Below are 26,135 nucleotides of genomic sequence, written 5' to 3'. Positions count from 1 at the left end.
ATGTATCAATATCTGTTTTATGAAACAAACATACAGTCGAACAAAAATCCAACAACCGCAATCCAAAGAAAAAGCACAGAAGTGAAACTCCCTTAGTGTTTTTGATTCTGGATTTTTGGTTTCGAAATACCCTTATGTGTTCAGAATACCCATGGTTTGCTGCTTCCCACTAGCACTTAGTTCTTTCTGCTGCCACCTCTAACATGAGGAACATCCTTTCTCTAGAAAGTTTACCCATGTTTTCTAAGATGTTAAGTCAAAACTGATGCTTAAAGGGCTTTCTCTCTATGTGCAGTCTGAAGGAAAGAGAATGTATGGGAAAGAAAAAAAAAGAGAGGAAATGAACATCAGATTTGAACCTTGGGTATCCATAACAAATATTTCAGAATTTGTCTGTTCACCAACTTCTAAAGTACCTCTTGCCACATCACCCATAGCCCCCATCCCACCACGGGCTGTGACCCCACCCTGAGTACTGTCCAATGTAACCTAACTTCTGTGGATGAAGGAGCTATACCTTCAATTCTTTCTGGCCTGAAAATTGCTGCTGCTTCACAGCTTACAAACATCATCTTTAGAGAAATTAGTCAACCAAAATTCAACAATAAATCACACATCTGTACAACATTTAGATTTTGGATTCTGAAGCTACTGTTCCTGAATTCTTTAGTTCTCTATTTTATCTTGGCAGAAAATGATTCTAGATTCTTTTTTCTTGCCTCATATTTAGTTTCTTGGGCAAGACTCCAGGTTGCAGGTGATGCGAAAGGTAGTTGTAGTGGTTCTTAACTGTATTACCTTGATCCCTTGGTCAAAACTTGTTGCGTGACCCCAGCCTAACTACAGAGAAAGAGAAAATATGAGGGAGCACATGGATATTTGGTGAGCATGAATTCTTGCCAGAGTGTTTATGCACATATTTAAATATGTATGCACATGTGTATGTGGGTGTTCATTTCTGTATCAGCATTAAAAATGCATTAAACTACTCTGAAAGTCTCACAATCTATCATTAACCAGTAACCATGGGGAAGTAAGTGGGATTGAGTGGTAGGTGAATGAGGATTTTTAAGATTTATTTTAGTATATCTGTATTATAATTTTTTCAAAAAGCATATTTCATGCATCATTTTATAATTTTAATTTTTAAAGAGTAGCACAAATTTACTTTTTCCACTTCCTCAGCTTCCATTTTCCTTACTAACTTACTGAAATCCAACTTCTGTCCCACCATTCCACAGAAACAACAGTCACAAATCTCATCAATGACCTACCAATTGTTAAATTGAGCAACTCCACTCGTTTTGATTGTACTTGACCTACTGTAGCACTTGACACTGCTAAGCATGTAGCCCCTCTCTGAAACCCTTGCCTTATTTGACATTACGTTCTCTTGCTTCAACTCGTACTTCGATTATTCTTCATTCTCCTTATTTTCATTTTCATTTTATTCTCTTCCTTGTTGGTTCCTTAATTAAAAGCATCCACATGAATTTTCTTAAGCCGCACTCTCTTCCTGAGCAATTTTAAACAATTTTGACATAAATTTAGCATTCACACATCAAAGCAGAAGACTCAGAAATGTAAATCCTAGTCTTTCTAATGATCATTTTTGCACTGAATATTTAATTATATGCCGGAGAGCTCCATATCAATGCACAACTCGAGATGTAACGAACTCTACATGTAAAATGCCAGGCGCACAAACTGCCTTCTCACAACCTCCTCCCCATCCTAGGTTTCCTATTATCTCCTTGTATCATCTACCATGGGATGAACTCACATGCTCTTCAGTCAAGTGGCAAGTGGGGGTTAAATGTAACTCTCCAAATTTACCAACTCTGGCTGTGGGAAGTTGTTAAAACTCTCAGAATCTTAGATTCATCACCTAAAAGGGAAACATCAGTAGTAATAATAATTTCCTCTACTGGTTGATGTGATATGCCAACTCAGCAAGGTATAAAATGGTTTTTATAATCTTACTAGACATTGAGACTGGAAACCTTATGCAAGAATTCCTTTCTTTCTTTTTTCATGATTACTATCCCCACAACATGCATTTAAAAGGTGATCAAGACCTATCAATTATTCTGCTGAATTGTCTAAGTTTACTCTGTTCCTTCAAGGATCCTGTCTTTTCTGGGTTGGATTGCAATAATACCCTTCTTTGGTCTCCTTGCTCCATGTTTCAGTAATATTTATTGGCTGCTATTGTGATCCAAATAATTTCCAAATCCATTAAAACTTTAGTCGAGGACTTCTATAATCAGGATCCAATCTCTCCTAGCCTGATTCGTCACCCCCAACTCAATGCTCTAATCATTTGAAACAACACACTGCTTCTTTTAAATCTTCTGTGCCTTTCCTTCTATTTGTTCCTTTGTCTAAGCACCTCTTCCTTCCTCTTTATCAATTGAAACCCTTTGAAGTTCATCTCAAAATCTTCCCCCACCTTTACACATGTTTAAGTGACCTCTCATTCCATAAAGAATTCATTGTCTCCTCATTTCCACTTCCACAGTCTTTGACTTTTACTTCTCTGTTATTCTTATATCATGCCTTTTTATATCCATTCTTCATCATTCAACCAATCCTTTGGAGTAAATCTATACTGTTGGGCACTGTGAGTTATTCTGGTGACACAAAGATGCTCAACCTGTGCATATCTGTCATTCTCATACTGTTTCAGCACCTGGAAACCACTTCAGAGGTTTTCTTCACCCATCCCTTTTCCTACATTCTGGCTCATTCAATGCATAGAAGAGCTGTTATCAAATGCTCACTGACCAGCTCAGGCTAGCATTTACAACTCTTTCTGTAGAGCTATCTGTGGAAACAAAGCTAGTGACCTATTTGTAATTCAATTCTTTCTTTCTAAAGAAAGATCTAGATTTCCTTTTCTTGGGAAACTAACCTTCCCTGCTTGAAGCTCATTTCTGCCATACTTACAAGAAATATTGGCCTAGAGGATACCTGGGGCCAGGTGTCTCCATGGAATTATATCTTACCAGACCTTGAATTTTCAAAGTAGGGCAACAAACATTGCTCCAGAAATATGCTCATTAAGCCTCTGTGGAAGTACTTAAACTACCTTGGGGTCTTCAGGAAGGTCATAGCCTCTTTCCCCAGTCCTGCATGAAGTTAGCCCTGACATTTGAAACCTGGATGGCTACAGTCTTGCCTTAAACTCTACTAAATCTGATTAAGGAGGGTGAGAAAAGGAAGTGAGGGGGTGGGAGGGAATGATGTTAGTATAGTCAGAGAGTAAGGGGGTAGAAGAGTCAGGGGCCAAGCAGAGAGCTTAGAGTCCTTGTTCTGACTCAGCAGAGCCTGAAGAGGAAGGTGGGTTAGTGGCAATTTGTGCTTCACAGCCTGTAAGTCATGTCTGCACTCCACCAGGTCAAGATGTTTTTCCAGATTTCATTTAGCATCATTTTGCACCTTACACTCACCTTCTCCACACAAACTGTCAGGATTGTGGGGTTTTTTTCTGCTTGTGCACATTTACATATATAAAAAGTCTCTAAAAATGACATTAAAAAAATCATCTAGCATAGAAATTTAAAAATTGCTCTACATTCAAATCCTTGTTCTGTTTCTGTATCTTTCAAATATGTAATTCCATATACAATAATAATTCACAACCTTGTAACTTTATGAGGAAAATGAGCTTTAAAAATAATGGTGCTTTCTTTCTCAAAGTGCTTTTTTTTAAAAGGGGCAGATAAAATTATTTAAATAACTCTAGATATTTTTTATTTTTTGGTCTATATGATTCTACTAATTGGTGATATGAATTTTTTATAGTTACTATTTTTATACCTATAATGAAAATGAAAGGGCTTATTTGCAATTAATGACAGAGAAATAACTATGAATTTATAATCTTCAGAGAAAGGGAACAATTATATAAACACGATAACAAACACACATATATAGAAGATTTTCTTGGGGAAAAAAGTTTTAACCTTGGAACAAAATCATCAAAATTCTCAAGACTGATGGAATGGATGTTACTTTTTTTACCTGTTTAGCAAAAAAATCCAAAAAATAAGATTTGATAATCAGGGAAAATCAGATGAATCTTTGACAGTATCATATAGTTATTTTAGCATTTACCATTTGGTTAATTGCTTCAAGTCTAATAAAATGAACAGAGCAGAATTATCTTCAGACGAATTTTGTGATTTTTATGAGAATGTCTTGTCTAGATCCCCTAAAAAAAAAGACTAGCTTAGAAAGGAATGGAAGAATGCTGGAAGGGAAGGAGGGAGGAAGAAAGGAGAGAAGGGGAAGAGAGAAGTGGGAAAAAGAGAAAATGAAAGAAAAGAAGGAATGACATTAAGGAATTCAAGGGTGATGAGAGGACTCTTGTAAAAATTTTGAGTAGCTCCATGGGCAATGTATTTTACTGACTATGGTTCTGTGATCTGACCTGTATATTACAGAGTGTTTGACTTAAGTAATAGAGTCTGGTAAATGGTACTTGATTCCCAAATGCCTAGGTATCTGACATCAAAACCAGTTCCTTAAAACGTTTGTATAAAATGACTCTTTACATGCCAAGTGTTGTTTTAAGTTCTTTCCATGCATTACCTTCTTTAAATAAACCACTTAAGTACCCTATGAGGTGGTTATTATTATTATTATCCCCATTTCATAGATGAGAAAATCGACGCACTGGGAAATGAAGTCACTTGCACAGATTCGCACAGTTAGGATGTGGTAGGCTCTGGCATTTAAACCAGATGGTCTCATTACAAAACCCACATCCTTATCCATTGTCTTTGTACATATGGAAGAGCATATTCTGTTCAGAAATAGTCACTAGTCATTTCTTTTAGTTTGGGAGACTATTCCTCTCTTGCACCAGCAATTCAAAGGATGCCTGAAATAGATAAAGCTGTATTTTCAAATACACTTGGTCTTATTTTCCCACATCTTCTAAAAGCTTTTAAATCACTATCTTAATAAACTCCTTAATAAACTCCTATCAATACATTACCTGGCAAGGAGTTTTTAAGGTGTAATGTTGGGCAAAAGCTTTGTGCTCAGAAGATCAAGTATTCCCGCCATTACCTGTCCTCACTCCCGACCCTACATGCTACATTTCCTGGTCAGGTACGTCCCTGCCAGTGTACTCACTTAGCGTTGTAAACGTTTGAGCACTGGCTCCAGAAAAGTAAAATACAAGTGACTGTGTTTTCAAAGATGTCTTGGTGCTACTCTGGCTTCCAAAGTGGCTCAGCTCCATATAAAGTGGTACACGGATCCAAATGATTTTTAAATATTTTTGCTGTGAAAAGAGGCCTCTCAGCCATACTTCCTTTATGTTCATGCTTAATGCAGGAAATATTTTGCAGATTATGGAATTCCCCACTGAGAAAAATGAAATGCTGCCTTTAGACAACCCACATTTTAAATGATTGAATAGGCACTCAGCACACTGTAGTTGCTCAATAAAGGCTTGTTGAAAGGAATTAAGTTTTGTTGATGGCTTGGCTCCAAGAAAAACATCTGTCAGGATGATGCAAGTTCAACTCCAGGTGTTCCCCGTGTGGCGTATTTAAGGCGGGTGTTGAACAGAGGGACCTTACACAGAAACGTTAAATGGGGAAACGGGGAAGCGTTTTAAAGCTAACTCCATCACAGTGACATCTTACTCTTTTATCAGAATTGTCATTTTTCTCTCACCCTGTGAGGTGGGCAGAAAATACTGCCTCCATTCTACAGGGAAGCCAGTTGAGGCTTGGGACGGTAAGAGCGTCATCTGCAAGGTTAGCTGGTTCGTGCCTGAGACGACCTAGACCACAGTGGAGGAGACGGGACTCCAGGTAACCACACCACCCTGGCACTCAAAAGAAAACGCTCCTGAAGCCAGAGAGCCTTGTTTCTGTGCCAGATCTATTTACTCTACCTGCACCCGAGCTTTCCTTCCCACAGGACTTAATTACTCATTGCTAGTACCATGCACACTCAAGAGTTATGTGTGAGGTATTCATTAAAAGAAAAATATCATGTAAAATAGCTCAGACATGTATCTGCTTCCCCCGGAAAGGGCGAAATGACTCCCACAGGCAGTGAAGCCTTAGGGTGCCAGTGCTGGAAACCAGAGCGTGGAGGCGGCAGAGGCAGGAGTCGCAGTGGGTGGGGTGGATATTTATTTGCCTGAGCTTCCCTCCTCACCCCATCAACATTATTACTCGCTAGCATGCAACCTTTACTCAGCTTCCCTGATGTCCCCCTTGAATGAGTTGGCCCATTGTGCTGCTAACATTCACAAGCTTCTGAGGAGCTGAATGCCCCTGAAGCTTAGGTAGATTTTTGCTAAAAAGGGATTCATCTTGCCTAATTCTTACAATGCAAATTAAATGTAACAGTTGCATAAGATAGCTGATACTTTTATTGCTGTAGGATGATGGGCTTGGTGTTCACAACTCTGAATTGAGGGTTGTACTCAGCAGGGCCTTTGAGGTGTGTGCCTAAAGGCCTAAATCGTTTGTGGTTCAGCAAGGGAATAATTCCAGACTCAGGTCCAAAATATACATAAATCTGAATTCTTCACTTTCCTCCATTTAGGAGGTGGGAAGGTAGAGCAGGAACCTGAAAATCTAGGAATGTGGCTGTCTCTGTAAATGAGGGACACTGAAAATGAAGTTAGGTGTCTGAAAAATACTAATTGGTTTTGGATATCCAAATAAATTCAGTAAAAATCATTTATTTACAGAATTCTGGAAACCTCCAGATTTAAGAGGCATATACATTATTACTTTTTCTCATCATAAGCCTCTACTGGTAACAGAACATCTAAAACCTTACTGCCATAGGAATAGACTCAAATTCCAGGAACTGAGACCTGTATTCCAGGACCCAAAGAAATTATATCAGCCCTAAATAGCCAAGCTGAGTCTAGAAACATTTTACTTGTTATCTCTTCTTTGGCTTTTCTCCATGTTATACCAGCAACACTCTTTCTAAGGGCAACACATGCTTTTGTAGGTGAAATAATTATAAATTGAAAGCATTGTAATCACAAGCTCCACCTATCTGGACTTTGAGAAAGTGTGTAGAACATTGTAGAATAAGAAAAAAATCAATGATTGGAACTTAAACTGAAGCCATGTATTAGGTCGGCTTTAAATGTCTTTTCAAAAAATAGGTGTCAGGGGTGCTGTTTATCTGCCAATCTAATCAGCATGGATCCCTTTGGCTACTGGTAGCCGGAAAGGAAATCACAGTGGAGCTCCAGGGATAGAGGGCAGAGGAGAGCTAGGGGAAAATGATGCGATTAGTCTGGGTAAAATAAGGCCCATTCATTTTCCTTCAGTAGAACATACACATTGAGCACCAAAGGTATAAGTCTAGTCACTTCAGCACTTTGATTTCAACATATATTTTACTCTCACTGGATATAATATATACCCGTAAATACTCTTAATGAATGGCAGAAAGTAATACATTTCATAAAAGTGCACTAACAAATGTGCTATGTCAGCTCAAAGCAGTCTAAAATCACTCTCCATATAAGGAGGATGGTAAGGCTTTTAAGGCAGAATTCAAGAAATGTGGGGCACATGGAGATGCAGGTTATTCCAGACAAAGGGGATATTATATTAACAAATATGTTATGTTATAAAACAAATAATATTAGCAAAGGCACAGAGCTGAGAAAGTACAAAATGGGCATATGAAACTACCTGATTGGCTAAAGAGATATATGAGGAATCATGATGAAATTTACATTAGGCCAAGTTGTTTAGAATCTTTCAGTGATTAGTGAAGGTTTCATGTGTCTATTTATCCAAAAGGGAAGTTATACAGGGACTGTACTTAGCATTAATATGGCAATTGAATGTACAGTATATTGATGAGGAGACCTGTAGAAAGACCATTACTGTAGTTTAAATTAGAGATAATAGGGCAAAGATTTGCTTCAAGGTCCTCCACAAGGGAAAGAGGCAATGGGGCTAGTTTCCAGAGAAACTGATGGTGCCATTAACAGAATTAGGGAATCGGGAAAAGGGAAAGCTTTATAAGGGAAAATGAATGAGCTCAGCCTCAGATAATGCTGTAGAGATCACAACTCGGATAATCTAACTCCAACAGAAGTTAGAAATCCAATCTTGAAACCCTAGAGAGAAACCAAGATGGTAAATATAGATTCGAGAGCCACCCTCCACCTAGATGCAATCACTGAAACTGACAGGTGAGATGAGAGTGCTAAGGGAGTGACTGCAAAGGGAAAAAGGCCAAGCCAAGGACAAAGACCCTAATGTCTTTCTTTTTGGAGTAAAGATGCTGGATTTCTAAATAGTCAGTGCTTCACCAGTTGCATTTATTTTATTTTGTTACTTCCGAGAAACATTAGGAATCTTTGAAGCACTCTTAAGACAAAAGTTCTTAATATATTAGCAGTAATTAATAGTTTAGTTCTCTGGAGACTTAAGATTCTAGCGTAGCCCGTATGTGTTGTGCACGGTGACGGTGATGGTGTTGATAGTGGTGGCTGTCCTTCTGTTCATGTATGAGTTTTGAAGGGCAAGAGTAATATCCAGATTTTCCTTATCAAGAAAGCACTAAATAGAGTAATGTACACAACCACTTACACCATAATATTAACAATGTTACCAAAGCACTAATAGTTAAGTATTATGTATTAGCATTTACTCTTTCAACTAGTTTTTGAGGTGGGAATTATTACTATTTACACATGGTAGATGAGGATGTGGGTCTCAGCATAGTTTCATTTTTCTAGGGTAACACCCAGGAATGGGATTATTGGATCCTGTGGTAAATGTACTTATATTATTATTTTTTTAAAAGCATTTGAGGTAAGAGCAACCTGTTGTAACAGCTACAGTAAGCCATCTTGGTTTTCTGTGAAGAGACTCTTTCACAAATAAGCTGCAAGTGGAGAAAAGAGTGGCTCATCATATAACTGCTGTGACAGACAAAATTCAATCAAGAGTCAATCGAATCTCCAAAAGTACCCGGAAATCATTAGACTGCTCTCCTCAATCTACAGGAAGGGCAACTGAGGCCCCAGTTCATTGTGACTTTTCACACTGTGAGTTTTACATGAATGAGGGAAAAGTAGGTTCCTGAACTCCCAGGCCACAGGGAAGGACTGGTGTGAAAAAGAAAATGGAACTTTTCTCTCAGAGGAAGCCACAACCGTAATGAGAGTAAAGCTAACAATTGCAGTGGGAATGTTTTAAAGATGAAGATATATAACGCTGTGTTTGAGACTTAAGGATTTTTCCAATGGTGTACATGAATATGCTTGTTGAAAACTACTCTATTTCAATGTTATGAAGTTATAAACACTAATTTAAAGTGTTCTATAAATATTTACATATGAGTGATATCTTCTGTAAATGTAACATCATATAAAGAAGTGAAGAATTGGTTGCCTTCTGGGCATTTTGAGGTCATTATATATAGAACAAATGTTTAATGCTAACAGAATACCCTACTGTGTAAATAAGTATGCCTCAAGTTACACTAAACCTCATGAACTGTAATAGCTTATGAAGTATGTATGTTTAAAATCAATTTTCATCTGCTCTACATGGAATCATTATAATATATTTGCTGACTGCTTGAATTCTTCATGAAATGCTTTGTTTTAAAGTTTACTGAGTTTAACAGATAAAAAAATACTAAGAATTCTAGTATTTTCCCACTAAAAAAGAAAAACAATGGTATTCAATGGTTGACCAAGGTATATATAAAGATAAAGTTCATTTCTACCTCAGACATAATTTCAGTGCAGAGAAATACTATCCCTGGAAGTTTGAATTTAGTGGGAAAGGAGATGGAAGAAAAGGGTAAAAATGGTGAGACCACTGTGCATCTTACCTAATGATTATTGATATAATTATACAGATAGCACTGTGGACTTCCAGTTTGGGGTTCTGCATGTAAAGAGCGTGGGCATTGCCACTCTGACCAAACAACAAGCAAAACACTGTACAAACTGAAATATCAACAAGTATTCTTGGATCCGTTTGACAGAGGAGGACACAGGGCAAACTGCTGTCCCCAAGATTAAAGAGACAGAACGGGGACTACAGGAGGCAAGGCTTCCTGGAACAGAGACTCAGGAAGAGCAAAAATGGCCCTGGGAACCAGTGGGAAGGAAAGCCTGAGCTGTACTGAAGGGATTGCTGGGGAGTCGGTAAGTACAACTCTGAGAACTACGCACTCCAGGGGGACCAGTCATAGGGAGTCTCCACAATATTGTGAGACTGAACTGCAGAAAACGACTGTGGATAAGAAGACAAACACCCATTTGTGACCTCTGAGAATCTCCAATGCCTGTTTGGTGAGGACCACCATTCAATTTTCTGTCTGCTCAGCTAGTGACAGGAAAGAAGACAGCTCAACTCTGGAGTAATGACAGATGATGTTCTGCATAGATTGTTTATGTCTTCTATAATAAATAAAAATAGTTGTTTTTAAAGAGAGGAGGAGAATAATGAAAGCACTGGCTTAGAGAAAAGACCAGACAAGTGGTCCTGGCTGAAAGAGACTCCAGAGAAGAGGAGAGAAGGGGTGGAAGCCAGAACACAAGACGGTGTCCTGGGAAAATCCAGGTCCCCATCATCATTCTGTTAATGACTGGTAATCTTCATGTGTCTTTGGAGTCTAGTTGTTTGTAATTTTCTTGATTTTCATGTGCGGTCTATTGATTTAGTGTCTAATTGCAAATGAAATTCATGTTTTTAATGGGCCTGGGGGCCCCTCAATGGTCTCTTATTCACTCTACATTCCAGTGTCTTACTCAGGTCCTGGGAAATTAGTCCCGTGAGGACAATGGTCTGGTCCTCCTGATCACCTGTGACCTCTGTCGATCACAATAATGGAACACTGACAGAGTGAGCCTGGGAGATGATAATGCAGAGGGAGAAATATTTTAGGGCAAGAAAGTGGAGAGGAAGAGAAGCTAGAGTAAGAGTGGCTGATGCAGGGGAAAGAGCTCTGGGTTCAACTTCTGGCTCTGCCCTTCGTAAGCACGTAGCTTTCCCAGTATCAGCCCCTCCCCTATGCTGGTGCTGCTGTTGAAACACCTCCTCCTCGTCTCTGAACAGAGGCCAGACCACTATCATGAAGCTGAAGACTGGGGTGAGGAGCATTACTCACAGAGGAAGAGGTCTGGAGTGCTGACCACTGGAAGAAGAACCCAAAGGGTCACAAACCTGAGGGGATCAGAGTAAAAATCAAAATTGAGATAGCAGAGCAAGTATTCATTAGCTGAGAGCTAATAGCAGATATTAGTATTAACACTGTTTTTAATAACAATGGACTGATTGACTCTCAGTGATTGTTTTTTCCCATCTTGCCTCAATTACAGCATTCCTTTTAAGCCAGATGTTCTAGGAATGGGTACCTGGTTTTAATTCACTGATTAACTAAGGGTTAACATTAGTTAACCCTTTTAGGGAGAAATTGTACATGTGGGTTTGGAGATCTAGGAGCCACAAATTGTGGAAAAACCACTGCCTCTGTCCTCTGGAAACACTGTGCCATAGGGACCTAAGTGGTCAGTGTGAAAGTATAGGCTCTTTTGATTATGTCTGGTACATTTAGACCAGACATGCTAACTGGATAACTATGTGCCACATGGCTCTCACTCCTCGGGGGCCTTATTTCTCATTGCTGGGGGGTTATAGTGGCCTTAAGAGATGCACTACCTCATTCACTGTGGAACACACATGAAAACAGCTGATTACTGTGCATTTATCCCACACAGACATACCAGGGTGTGTAGGGTTAAATATAGCTGTACTTAGAACCAGATGTAACCTTTATGAAGGCTCTTTTAAAAGAGATAATGATGTTTTTCATCTTTGGGATTGAACAGTAAAAGGAAAGAGTGTTTTTCATCTATTACACCTGTCTGTTTTCCCATATCCTCTTTAAATGAATGAGCTAAACTCAAACTCCCACGTTTCTGGAAACCACCTTTTAATTTAACTTCTAAAACAAATTATGATGTACCAAGCACATTAAAGACAATTCTGACATAAAAAAAAATCACAGCTTTCCTAGAGTCTAAAATATCAAGTAGTTATTTTTCAAGTCTTTTCTTCATGGAAAGTTCACCTCGTAGTCCATGTAAATATATATTTTCAGAGCACAACCATCTCATATTCTGCTTCTTCCCCACATTATGTCATAATCTTTTCCTTTGTTTTCTATATGGTTTTCATAATTTTAACAAGTAGTAATTAATAGTTTAAAAGTGGAAGTGCTTCCCTCACTGATTGATGACAAAGATTGTGTAGTATTTATTTACAGATAGAGAATGAATACAGCTATAGAGGTCCATGGCCAAGGCTAGGTGAAATAATAGAGACACTTGGCTGTATCACTGTAACCAAGGCTAAATCCTTGATTTGGGAGCCCAAGCAGTTTAAAATTGATTTTTTTTTTGGTGGCAATAGCTAGTGAATTTAGGTCTAACTTCCTGGTAGATAGTAACGATGTTAGAAATATCTAAAATGATGTGAAAATCTATCACAAGTGGCCATCTGCATTGTTAAACGTAAGAAGGCACATGCACCTAAATATATTTGTGGTTCACCCACCACTAATCTCCTTAAGACCGAGTGGCACGGCTTCCATGAGTGCCTCGAGGAATGTTTTGAGCATCGGGAGGCCTTTGTACTTGATTCTTCAGCTAACTATTTGGGTCGATGACAGCTGCTCTTGCAATTAGCCCTTCCCCTGACCTCATGGTCAACCACAATAGCCTTGGAGATTTCAGGAAGGGAAACTATTACTTTTAAGGTATGTGGACAAGACCCGCATGTGTGCAAATTAATAGGGAAACTGTTTTGTGCTTATTCTCCTTTTTCTCTTTGGGTTACAAATTGTCCCCATCCATATGTGACAGGCACATCTGGTTACCTACTCTAATGGGTGAAGAAATGGATCTAACAGGAAGGGGAAGCCATATAATACTCCCCAGGAATGTTTAAAAAGATTTCTCTGCCTCTCTCAGAAAGCAGGAGTCTTAAGGGGACATCCTAGGCTGGAGGATGATTTGCTTGCTTGACTTAACGTCTTTTAGTTCAGAAGGTAGAAATAAGTAGAATAAGATGATACTTACTAGGATGGGTCAAGAGTATAACAATACAAGAAACGCTTTTTAAAAGATTGAAATGATAGGTTTGTAATGAGCTCAGCTTCCTTCATTCTCCTTATCATCCTCAAATCTCCCACCTCATGGTGGCTTGCAGGCCAAGAACACCCACGCTCTTCAAGTCTCTGTCTGCTGAGTCTGGAAGGCTCGGAATTTAGCTGAGAGTCCTTTCGGCGGTGGTAAAGCTTAAGTACACAGGATTGCAATACCACAGAGCAGCATTTTCCTAAGCCCTTCCAGAGGTGATATGTACAAACTTGCCTAAACAGGGCAAGAAGAATAGGAGAGACAAAACTAAATGGTACTCTCAAAGGAAGTGGAAAAGTAAATTCTCATTATTTTCCCAAAGGCCTGTGAAAACAATATTCCTGAAACGCTGCTCACAGTCATCCCTGGCCATACTCCCAGGAGCTTTCATAATGAAGAGGGATACACAACTGCCTTTGCCAACAGCATTCTGTGTATTATAAGAACACTGCCTAAATTACTTTCTAGAAAAATGGAAATGTAAATTAATAAACATCAGGAAAGTTGAATTGATAACATAAGGAAATTTTTATCTAGTACTGGCCAAATAACCCAATAACATATTATATAATCAAATGATCATGGCAAAAATAATCTTTGGAATTACAGCTTTAATCTACTTCTGCCCAATGTTGCTGCTCCTTTGTATATGACAATTCTTTAAGATGTAGAAAATGGTTTTCGTACTTTCTAATGGAGATTCTTGAGTTTCCAGGGCACACATAGAAATCCATGTCATGAAGAATATGACTTTATTTTATTAAAAGTGTACTTATATGATAACATACTTAGTGTGGCCATGAGAACTGCTATTTTAAATAGAAAACTTTCCATAAATGTTCATTAAATGAACTAAATTAACAATAGCGAGAGCTGCCACAATTATTTAAATAGCACAAATAACTGTCAGATAAATGAAAAATGTAAGTAATTCTAAGGGGGGGAAATACCCTTTGCCTGGTATACAGCAAGGAAACCTAAGTATAAACAGGGAGGAAGTCATTAAGACAGTGGCCATTCCAGGAATTCTAGATGAAATTAGCATTTGAAAATATTTCCAGTAGAATGAAAATTTAAATCCTTCTGTGAAAGGTCCTTTGGCCATAGGCTGAGCGGTATTCACCCAGGGAGGTCAGAGAGCACTCTGGGAAGACAGAGAGAACAGATAAGTCTTTTATCTGAAGTCTCTCATGCACACTGCCAGGGCTTCAGCAGCTGTCTCTATTTAAGCTGCGTCAGAGCCATGCCTGAGAGATTCTGGATTAGCCCGAAGTTGCTGCTTTGACCGTATTAATGATATTAAACCACTACATACATGGATTATTCAAATTGGTGTCCTTGAATGGGCTCAAGACCTTTTCACAGGTAACTTCTAAGTGCCAAGAAATTTGACTTAATTAATGTTAATGGCATTGATAGTTGATGAAAATTTTCCTGTGAAAAGTTAATTGTAATTTTTTAAAAAAAGAGAGCTGAAACGTGTACACCACTGGTTCTCCCCAGGAGTCAGTTTTCCCCCTAGCTCCAGACGACATGTGGCAATGTCTGGAGACACTTTTGGATACCACAGCTGGGAGGGGGTTGCTACTGGCATCTGGTGGGTAGAGGCCAGGGATGCTACCAGATACCCTATAATTCATAGAAGAGCTCACATACAACAAGTATGTCCAAGGTATCTTTAGTGGCACTATTGAGAAACCCTGGTGTACGAGACAGATCTTTATGCAATTTGAGAGAGTCCACAAACAACTAAAGACACTTGAGAATTTTGATTCATGGTCATTAAAAATATCATGACATAATACATTTCTCTTGTGTGTAAAGTACTCCCTAATAATAAATTAGGCTTCTTTTGATGCTGCATTAACTGTTTAAAACCACTAGGGAGCCATCTGGTGTGTTACTACTTCACTGTATTAAATACAGCCTTGGGGTATCTAAAAAGTTAATGGAACTTTCAAAAGTACCTAATTTACAACTGAGCATTAAGAGAATCAACACATGTGAAAAAGACATAAATGTACTCAAAAAGAAGCACATAAACAAGCTTCAATGTTCAGAGGACACAGGGTGATGTAAGTGAGGTGTGTGTGCATGTGTGTTTGACGTACAGGGGTCATTAATCAGGAATGGTCAAAAGTGAATTTTGATCTGGGTGTAAAGAAAAAGAAAATTGTAGATTAGTTAGGAGGACATTCTGGCAATTCAGTAGCCCTTGTTAATGTAAAACAGAAAGTGGTTAATTGCTAATTCAATTTCCTGAGGGTTTTCAACAGATAGCCAAAGAAAATGATTAGTATCTGCAGAGTAAAAACTGCTGAAAATCCATCTTTTGCTGAGCTTTCAATGGATTGTTATGATAATGTTTATAATGTTCTAGATACATATAACACAGGTGATTAAGGTAGACTCACTAATTAAAATATATTTATAACATAAAGAAGCTGACTCAAATTGATGTTGGTACTCTTCATCGAAAAGAACTGACAAGTTTGAAAGGTGGTCTCTTTAGCCATGGGTGTTTAAATACAATGAGGATGGCTTTTATTTTTGCACCACAGATATTTCTGGATAAAAGAAGAAATTGTAGCTCTGATTGTTAGGTCCTTTCTCTTCCTTGAAAATCAGTGGAGTGCTTTCTGTCCATACAAAGAGAGATGGGATGAGGAATCTGGGAGTCTGTGAAAATCAGGAGATGCACCACTAATAAAAAAATATAGTTAAGAGCTGGAATTTTCTTTTCTCAATATGCTTTATATGTTAACTTTGGTAGAGATAATATTTCATTTTTTGGGAGATCCTAAGGAGGGAAAAAAATTACATAACTGAATGATTGTTGGGGTAAGTTAAAAATTGTGGAGTATTATATCCTCCTTTGCCAGGGCCCTGCTAACTTTTGACCTCCATGGTGACTTGAACATACAGAACATAACTGCTATCACAGCTATCAACAGACCTGTGACGGATAATTTCACTTGTCAACTTGGCTGGGCCACTGTACACAGATATTTGGTCAAACATTATTCTAGATCTTTCTGTGGATTTTTAAAATAAGGTTAAAGAGTGAATCAGTACACCAGTAAAGTGAATTATCCTCCCTAATGTGGGTGAGCCTCATCCAATCAGTTGAAGCATTAATAGAAAAGATTGACCTTCCTAGAGGAAAAGGGAATTCTACCAGCAGATTGCCTCTGGACTCAAACTGCCAGTCTTCTCTGGGTCTTCCTGGGCCAGTCCTACCCTGAATATTTTGGACTTGTCAGCCTCCATGATCATTTAAGCCAGTTCCTTAAAATGGAAATTTCTTTCAGTAGGTGATTTTCTATCATCTATCTATCATCTATCTATCTATCATCTATCTATCTATCTATCTATCTATCTATCTATCTATCTATCTATCTATCTATCTATCATCTATCTATCTATCATCTATCATCTATCATCTATCTATCTATCATCTATCTATCTATCTATCTATCTATCTATCTATCTATCTATCTATCTATCTATCTATCATCTGTATCTATGTATCTATATCATCTATCTATCTATCTCTCATCTGTCTATCTATCATCATCTTTATCTATCTACCTATCATCTATCTATATCTATCATCTATCTAATCTATCTGAGATAGTAATCTCTATAAATTATGTGATAATAATTGCATATCATGTATGTATACATCCTATTGGTCCTATCTCTCTGGAAAACCCTCAATAATACAAGATCACAGATCTAGACTATAGGAAACCTGTAACTCCCTTCCTTCCACAAATGGTAAATTTTCCATTACCAGGTACTGTAATAGTGGCTGGGGATATGATGCTGAGCAAAATCAGACATTATTCCTGCTGTTATAGAGCTATAGCTCCTATACCAATATAGGTAAAAGTAGATTCAAAGGCAAGAAGAACTACTAGCGATAAGAAGGAATGTTTCTTTATTACTAGAGGGGAAAAGAGAATTGGAATATATCATAAGCCTAATTTGAATATACCTGTTGGCAGAGCTTCTAAATACATGCATGGAACTTAGAGAACCAAAAAAGGAGTAAATGAATCTACAAAAATGGTGAAAAACTTCAACACACCATTTTCATTTGCTGACAAAATAGGCAGATATAAAATGGATAAGGGTATAGAAGAGCTGATGATTAACAAGCATCAGAAAATTAACAAAGTTGACCAAATTCTTGCAATTTTGACTGAATAAGCACATGGAACACTTACAAAAATTAGGAATATGGTCATAAAAAAAGCCTCAATTTTTCTTTTTCAAAATTTGAGATAATTCAGAGTATATTCTCTGAAAACCTTGGAAGTAAGCTAGAACTAAATCACTGGAAATCCCCAATAGTCTGAACATTAACTGAAATAATAAACAGTAAATTTCATAGTAAAACATGAGTCAGAGGAGAAAATGAAGTGAAACTAAACTATTTTTACATCATTGCTTAGGAAAAAAATATATCCCCAAAGTACATATTTTAGATAAGGAGCCTAAAATAAAAGATCAAGTTTCCATCTCAATACACTACAACAAAACGGCAAATTAATTTTAACTGGAAGACAATACAAAGATTGGAAAGAGAAATACATGTTTACAAATTTAAATGTAGCATAGAAAAATCAATAAAGCAAAAGGCTGTATAAAATAAAAAAGTGATAAGCTTCTAGTATGAAGAATAGAAGGTTCATATCAGGATTAAAAGGGAACATCATTATAGATGCTGCAAAAGTTGTTAAGAAATTATGAGTGCCAGTAACTGTGACAATTTGGACTAAACTTAAAAAAAATTTTTTTTAAACCTCTTAACCAAAACTGATAGAAGCAATATAAATCTGAATAATTTAATATATAGTAAAGAATTGAAACTATTATTAAAAATTTCCTCTCATAAAAATTTCCAGGCCTATTTGCCTCTCTGTTCATTCCTCCAAACATGATAGGTAGAAACAGCACCAACTGTTCTGCACAACAACAGTGGACAAGTGTTTAAGACATTTATGTTGAAAACTCAAAACATCATTAAGAGAAATTTAAAAGACTTAAGCAAGCAGAGGATGTGGGGTGTTCATGGATCTGGAGATTCAGCATTGTAAAAATTGTAATTCTTCCCAAATGAATCTATAGCTTGAATAACGATCTTAATAAAATACTGTAAACTCTTTCTAAAATGTACTCAAAAATGAAAAAAGCCAAACATAGCCAAGGCAACGTAAAACTACTAAGTTGGGAGACTTAGAAGAAGAGATCTTAAGGTGATTGACTGAAGAGATCAGGAAGGGCAGGTTTTCCCTGAACAGACTGGAAGGGTTACCTGGGAGAGAAGTGGAGTTGTTTGTGGGTTTTCTAAGGACGCTGTGGTCTCTAGGCGTAAGGGTGGTGTGCTCTGCAGGTGGGCACCTCCACCCAAAGCTGTATCTGTAGCATCTTTCCCATTATGATTCTCAAGCCTCTCTTCTGCTCAATCTCAGCTTCCAGAGGAACTGAGATGTTAACCATGAAGATTTGCATCTCTTTTTGAACTGGTGTCATCAGCCAGATGTCAGCTCAGTATAACAGCTGTGCAATATCTTGAAGCACCTGCAAATGAGGTACTAGAGAGAGGCCAGGCATATGAGGAATACCACAAATATCCTAAGAAATGTTTACAACTTGCTTTGTTTCTCACTTTCTTACTGGCATAGGCCTAACACAAAGGGCAGTTTCAAGGATCAGTTAGCTGACCTTGGGTAACTAGGTAACATTTTATCTGAATTGATTAATTGATTGTTTTACTTTTCTTGAATCACTTTCCCAGATGCAAATAGGAATTTTAGTAATTGCATTGACTCTGCTTTGGATGGCCAGTAAATGGTGGAGGGCAAGTCTATTGCCTAGAATAACTTTAATGGATTAATGTGTGCTGGGCTAGTAGGCCTCGTACTGCTGTTCTATTTGCTTTCTGTGTCACAATAAGGGATAAATTACAGAACACATAGTTTACTTTGGGAACTGCTAGCCAAAGTAGATTTTTGTACAAACCAGTGAAATCCAGTTCCTCAGATTCCTTCTAATAAATGGACTTAACTTTATCTTAATAAAATACAAGTAACCTGAGAGTTTGCATTGAAAAAAGACTACAGTGCCGTATGTAAAACACAGGTTCAATTTTGACTCGATGAACACAAGAGGGCATCTGATTTCAAAGGCAGAATGGCCCCATGGGTATAAAATGGGCAATACAGATATATTGTTTATAGTAACTAGTTGCTGCAAATTATTGTTTTGGACTTAATTGGTCTCATGACAGGACTAACACTTTGGGTAGAGTTAAATCTTGGAATCATTTCTGTCTACAAAGTTTTATGAAAATAATTTAACCTAGGTACAGTTAAGACAATCATTGGCATTAATAATATTTATTCTTTTATTGGGTACAACAGGAGATATGATTATTACAGTGGGGCTACATTTGGGCTTAGATGACTGACTACAAGATTCTTATTAGAGAGAGTTCTGGTGCCCCATGACAAATCCAACATAACAAAAGATTGGATATTGCTGCAAATGTTTGGGAAAGGAAAGTTAGGGAGCTCAAGGGTTTATGGGAAATGAAACAATTGAGAAAAAGGCAAAAAGATTACATGGACATTTTAATTATCTAATATATTGAACCAACACAGAAGAAAGAGAACAGTAGCAACCAGAGAAATAAAATGAGAAAATATAATACAGAAAATAAACTATAGCACTGTTATACTGATCATAGGTTTTAATTCAAAGGTCTTAGAAGGAAGTTGTCTACAACTGATATGATATTTTTGATCCAGAGATATTTGAGATAACTGTCTACTTCTAGACTGAAGCTATTTTGAACATTTTAAGCCACATTAGCCTCAGAGTTAGATCTACAGTGGGAATGAATATCCAGGTTATAAGATCTGTAGCATGTTTATAGTGGGAATTATGGATCCACGGAAAGCATGTTCTAGAATTGAAGCCATTAAATTAACAAAAATGATCATTCCCAATGACTTCAATTTGTGTCTATCTAATCTCCTGGTTGTTTATGATGGGTAAGAGTGTCCAGTTGTGTCACTTTTAGAATGGCAGCTTACACCTGGACATAAAGCCTTATTGAGAAAAATCACTTTTTATAATACTAACAGAATCAGAATAAAACAAGGTTGACTCTGACAAGGAAAAGCCTTTAGATTGCCACTGCTATTAGAAAAACCCAATTTACTAGACTCAGCCCTCACGTTCCTTTTCTCTCATTTTCATTGGGGAGCAGGTCCTCATTTTTCCAGAAGCTTGCCTTCAGTACGAATCTCATTCCAAATGCCTAAAGCAATAACTTAAAACAGCTGTTTCACTATCACATGCCATGTTTATTCCAATCCTTGAATAACTGAATTTTCAGTACCCTTAGATTCCACTGGACCAGAGAACCAGTCCCAGATTTCTTCCCTTCCTTCCTTGAATGTTGTTTTGTTGCCTACTGTCTACTAGTTCCAACCTCTCTAACAGTTAGGGACCATGACAACCAGAGGTCTGATGAACTTAATCCAGAAAGGAATAGATTCCCAATGTAGTTCCTGATGCCCTTCCTAATGTCATTCATAGAATCTACAGGAAGCAGAAGAACACAGTTCTATAAATGGGCAGAAGCCAGAGGTTGCCAAAACTCTGAACAGATCCCAGGATAAAAACAGCTGGTTAACAAATCCCCCGGCCACTGTTCTAGAATGATGCCCACTATCATTGACACCAATGACTAACACCATCACTACCTCTGTAACCTCCACCACCAGATACGGCCACCACCCCTAACACCAGTACAACACAACCACAGGACACAGAACAAATGGTTTCCTGTAACTGCGATACTGCATCTGTGTGTTGCTCATTTAAACTCAGAGCTCAGGGGGAGCAGTGGAGTGGTGGAGCATAGATTTTGCGCTTGTGTTCTCGATGCCAGAAATCTGGGAAAGTTGGAGACACAATAGAATATTCCACAAATGCTTTACTTTCAGATCCTGACGGGGAAAGAGATGGCAAATTTTCACTACACAATCTACAGCACGATTTCTTGCTAGATTTTAGGCTAATAAATAAATATGAATTGAGGGAGATCTTTAAGGTTTCCAGGGAGGAGTCTAGGAATGGATATAGTGTCCTTTTACTTATGTGGCTTAAATCTTTTATGCTTCTCATCTCTTTTATGTATTTACTATGACATATAGTCCTAACAACATTGTGAGGCCCATAAGAAAGAGAATATATCTTATCAATCTAGCTCCTTCTACAACTCCAAACAGAAGATATTATACAGAATATAACCCTAATAAGTAACTATTGATTTATTGATCCTTTCTGTTAATATCTCTTTGAGTATTAATTGATTTGTGGGCAAAAAGAAAGACTGGGACGTCAAAAGAAACCCATAGGTGTGAGGAAAACTACAGATATCAAGCTGTGGGCAAGTTCAAAGAGTGTGACATTGAATTCAGTAGGTATTAAAAGGATTCATGGTTTCTTTCTTTGAAACCTAAGAAAAGCATAACTGGAAATCATAACCATTTAAGACTGAGATTTGAACCTACATGTTTTATTTCTTTAAAAGCATACTCAATGCAACTGCAATATATACTCATTGTAATACTGTATTTAACTTATCCTAATAACATTCAGTGTTCTTTTTCCTCCCCAATAGTTTATAGAAAAGGATACTATTTTATCCCAGGCTAAAACCAGATTCACCTGCTGTTAGACATGGGAAAGTTTAATTTGTAAATCTAGACAGCTAAAATAATTATATTAATCTTGTAAAGTATCTTTATTGGCTTACTTCATGGCCTCCATTTTTGTGCTTGCCATTTTGTACGAGTAAGTGCTGGCCAACAAAGTGATACAGATTACAAGGACCCCCGTATGATTAAGTTTTTGCCACATAAATAAAACAATGTAGGATAAAAGGAGTTAGGATAAAAAAAAGGCAAGTTGTTTTAGTGGCAGGCCTCGTATTTTTCAAACAAATTCTGAAGGGGAAAACTCTTATAAAGAAAGATATTGAACTCTTAAAAGCCCAAGAACATTTCTTAATTAAAATGTCATTGCTGAAAAATTCAATTATGCTTTAATGTTTATTCAGATGGCTGTATTGACATATAGAGATGTATTTCACCATGATGGCAGTGTTGAATGGTCTACAATTTTAATATGCAGAACTTATTAGAGATTCTGGAAAATAACTTTAAGGCAGAGCAGCAAAAGTCTAAGTAACCTAGGTCATGGGTAAAAATTTTAAGTGAGAAAACCACAAAGATAAAAAATAACCTGGGGTCCTTATCTTACATATTCTTGGAAAAAGGAAAAAAGTTACCCAATAGGAACACATAAAAGTAAGCATACTAATATTTATACCTATTGAAATAAATTTGTACATGGATGCAGAGATGTTTGAGGACCAAATCTGTTATGTGGAGGTGAGGTGTACATTGGGAGAGAAGAGCAGATCTGACAATGTGGTACTCTGGTAACCTAGCATCTCTAGGAAGAAAGTGGCTGGGTTACCCACAAGGGAAGCACATCATGGAGAATGGACATAGGGGATGGTTTCATTGTTAGCCATGATGGGGATGATCAGGACCAGATTGGTTACTAGGTTCCTGGAGGACAGATGCCCAGAGGAATCTACAAGGAAATAGGACTTTGTCTATTACTAGATGACTCTGCTCAACTCCCTCTAGATCTTCCTACCCCTGAGAAGCTGAAATGAACCTTCTTAGCCACAAGACCCTCCTTTACTGCAAAATCTGATCTGGAGGCAGATTTCAGTGGCCTCTGTCCTTCCTCCTTTTACCCTGGTCAGCACCTGTAACTCAGATTAGAAGCACACCTGGCTCTCTCCACTGGTCTTTTCCCCGGACCTTTCCACATTTCCCACTTGGCCCTCCTAGAATCGGAGAAGCCAAATAATCTAGGTCACTAGTGCTCAGATTTGGCTGTTCATCGAGATTACCTGGAAAGATTGGAACATATATAGATAATTTCACCACATCCAGATTTCTCTAGCATATAGGTGTTTGTTTATTGGCCTTTTCACTTTTATTCAGAGATACAAACTCAAATTCATTTACTATCATCGTTCTCTTTAACAAATTGGGGTTTGGTTACTACACATGAAAGGAGAAAAACCTATCCTTTGAAAAATTACTGTAGGATTCCTCAGAACAACAACAAAAATTTAACTGTTTACTAGCATATCAAATAGGAGATGACTTTTATCAAGACATAGCTGCAGTAGCTCACAGACTCCAAGAAGAGACTAGCAGTTACCAAAGGGTGGGTGGTAAGGGAGGGAGAAGGGGATTATGGGGCATTAAGATTAGCACACATAATGTAGGTGGCTCACAGGGAAGGTGGTAGAGCATGGAGAAGACAAGTAGTGACTCTGTGGCATCTTTCTACACTGATGGACAGTGACTGCCACAGGGTATATAGTGGGGGACTTGACAATATGGGTGAATGTAGTAACTACAATGTTGCTCATGTGAAACCGTCATAAGATTGTATATCAATGATACCTTAATAATAATAATAATAATAACAATAGTAAGCACACACACACACATACAAGAAGTAGCTATACACTTAGGAAACAATGAGAAAGGGGACTCTGCACATGTTAATATGCTTGGGTGGTTAGAAACAAAACTCTGCCTGAACAATAAAGATGTATTAGTATATGTAAAATGCAAAGTGGGCATGAGGGAAATTTTAGCTACAGTTTGGTCAGAGTCCCAACTAAGATCTGCCTTCTTTTCTGTATTGTCTTTATTCTCAGGCTGGCTTCCCTTATGGTGGCAAAATGACAACCAGCAGCTACAGGTTGTTGGTCCTCGTTTGCCACAGGAAGAAATCTTATCTTTTGGTTTTGTGCTTTTAAGAGCTGGGAAGGTTCCTCCTGTACTTTCACTTCGATCCTCAACACACAGCTCCTAGAATTTGCTTGTCCTAAATTGGACCACATGGCCATCCCTGAACCCATTGCTGCGGCTGGTAGATGGGATGGACAGAATGGCTTGAGAAACTCAGGGCCCGCTCCTGAATCTGGAATGGGACTAGCTTTTCTAGAGTCAACTGAGCCTCCAGATGTAAAAGAATAAAATAAAAATGTAAAAGAGAGCGGGAGTGGGGTGGGGAGGAATGGGGCTTGGCAGGTAACAAACACATACAGCAGAAGGGGTATGTATGAAGGAGCCATTGTGGCTGGTCTCCAGTTTAAATTCTGTCAAGTAGTTTTGTGTCCTTGGTTGAACTGGTCACTTCCATTGTTAAAATGAGTGAACAAGGTAATCTTATTTCTAAGATCCCATTCAAACCTAAAATCCCTTAACTTCTATTTCTAAAATATCTTGTGCCTGAGCTGCTGGTTTTGTCTTATTTTTTGAGAAGCATTTCAAGAAATAGATCTAATTTATGGTCTTGGGCAAAATTGGCAAAGGGAAATTTTAAATGTTTCTACTTTTCTTTGGTAACCTGGGCATCTCTGGTCTTTTTAGCATCTACTGATGAAACCGACTACTCGTTTCTCTTCTGCGCTTCTCTTGGTGACTGATAAATCAGAGCAATTGCTCAACTTGTATGAGAATGGATTTTCCTGTATTTGTTTTAAGACTTCCTAGAATGATTCACTTTGCCACCACAATTCTGTTGCACTCACAAAATGTTATGTGACACTACTAAGGTAAATTTATTGAGGCTTTCAATTTTAATTAGTTTTTTTCTCATATTTTCTCTGAAAAGTTAATCCCCTTTTAATGAAATTGTAAAATATAAGCAAATCTTACATGACACTTTTATCACTTGCTCATTTGAGATCAAAAGTCTAACTGTACTGCCTTCTAAAATTATACCAGATTTTAAGTGCATATTAAAATGGTAATTTTTATCTCAGATCAATAGCTGAGCTTTAATTTATTTGTGCAAAATAAAACAATGCAATAATGGTTTAGTGCCACATTTCAACATGTTTTATAGCACCAAGATATCATTTTAGTGATTCTTATCACTGCTTGAGGTATAGTAGGAAGCAGATTCCTAACTTGAAAACTTAATAGGTCTAAACTCTCCATCAATAACGAACCTGCCAAACAACTTCTCCATAATGAAAAAGAAAGGCACTCTCATATCTCTCCCAAGTTTTATGATGTAAAATAGTACCTGCTGTTACATTTGGCAATTGTAAAATCCAGTGCATGTGTGAGTTCGCCAGGTTAATAGTGTTATTACTTTAGCTCAGTGATAAAGAAAATATTTGTAGTCTAATCTCTCTTCCAACTGTATCTTCTACACTTAAGACCTGAAAGGCATTTTTAGATCCATGAACACTGCAATTGTATCCTCTATTTAATTTGGGCAACTCAGTTCATATTGGTTTAGCTTTCTTCTTTTTTTACGATCAAAGTAGAGGCTCGCTTTGTGGCGTTAAGCAGACAATTTACAACTGGCTCATAAATGCCCCTGGTCTCATGATTTATGGTGGGTCACCTACTTGCTGTCCCTGACCTCTTTCTCCTAGGTCCCCATTCATTGCTCATCTCAGGCAACCAGTTGAAATTAATTAGCTTAGGTACCTGTTGAAAAAGGAAGACCAGCATTCAAACATCTACATTATTTCCAGCCTTTTGATGCCAGTAGGTCAAAGAAATGGAAGAGAACTATTTGTAATGGTTTGGCAGGAGAACTACTTAGAACATAACTGAACTTTGTTGATGCGTCTAAATTAATTCTCACCAGAGAAAAAATAAAAGGCAAAGCAAGTTTTGGTAATGAAATTAATTGAGAAAAAGCCACTCTAACTGTCAAAAAGAGAAGAACCTTGAGAAGAAAGGCAGCTTCTAAAGGTCAATCCTCAGCGTGCTGTAATCTTTACCATCTGTGTTCAGGCTGGTATGATTCTGAG

The 26,135-nt window shown here is 37.7% G+C and overlaps 1 protein-coding gene across 20 annotated transcripts in view; it reads left to right on the top strand.

Annotated features, from left to right (window-relative positions):
- LOC118972023 (uncharacterized) overlaps window positions 1-26,135 on the top strand; it is a 501,400-nt gene that overhangs the window by 385,958 nt on the left and 89,307 nt on the right. The window contains exons 11-12 of one of the 20 annotated variants that reach the window (XR_012123496.1): window positions 5,703-5,834; window positions 8,824-16,456. The exons of 18 other annotated variants lie outside the window; for them this stretch is intronic. Coding sequence is in view for 1 of the 2 variants with exons in the window: in XM_073218063.1 (XP_073074164.1) it covers window positions 5,675-5,834; window positions 8,824-8,830 (167 nt within the window). In the remaining variant the exon portion in view is untranslated. Of the gene's footprint in view, window positions 1-5,674; window positions 5,835-8,823; window positions 16,457-26,135 lie in introns of those variants that run through there. One more of the 20 variants, XM_073218063.1, reaches the window with a different exon arrangement.

Source organism: Manis javanica, chromosome 12 (assembly GCF_040802235.1).
Source record: "Manis javanica isolate MJ-LG chromosome 12, MJ_LKY, whole genome shotgun sequence".
NCBI classification, from domain to species: domain Eukaryota; kingdom Metazoa; phylum Chordata; class Mammalia; order Pholidota; family Manidae; genus Manis; species Manis javanica.
This window is presented reverse-complemented; position numbering and strand designations above follow the sequence as displayed.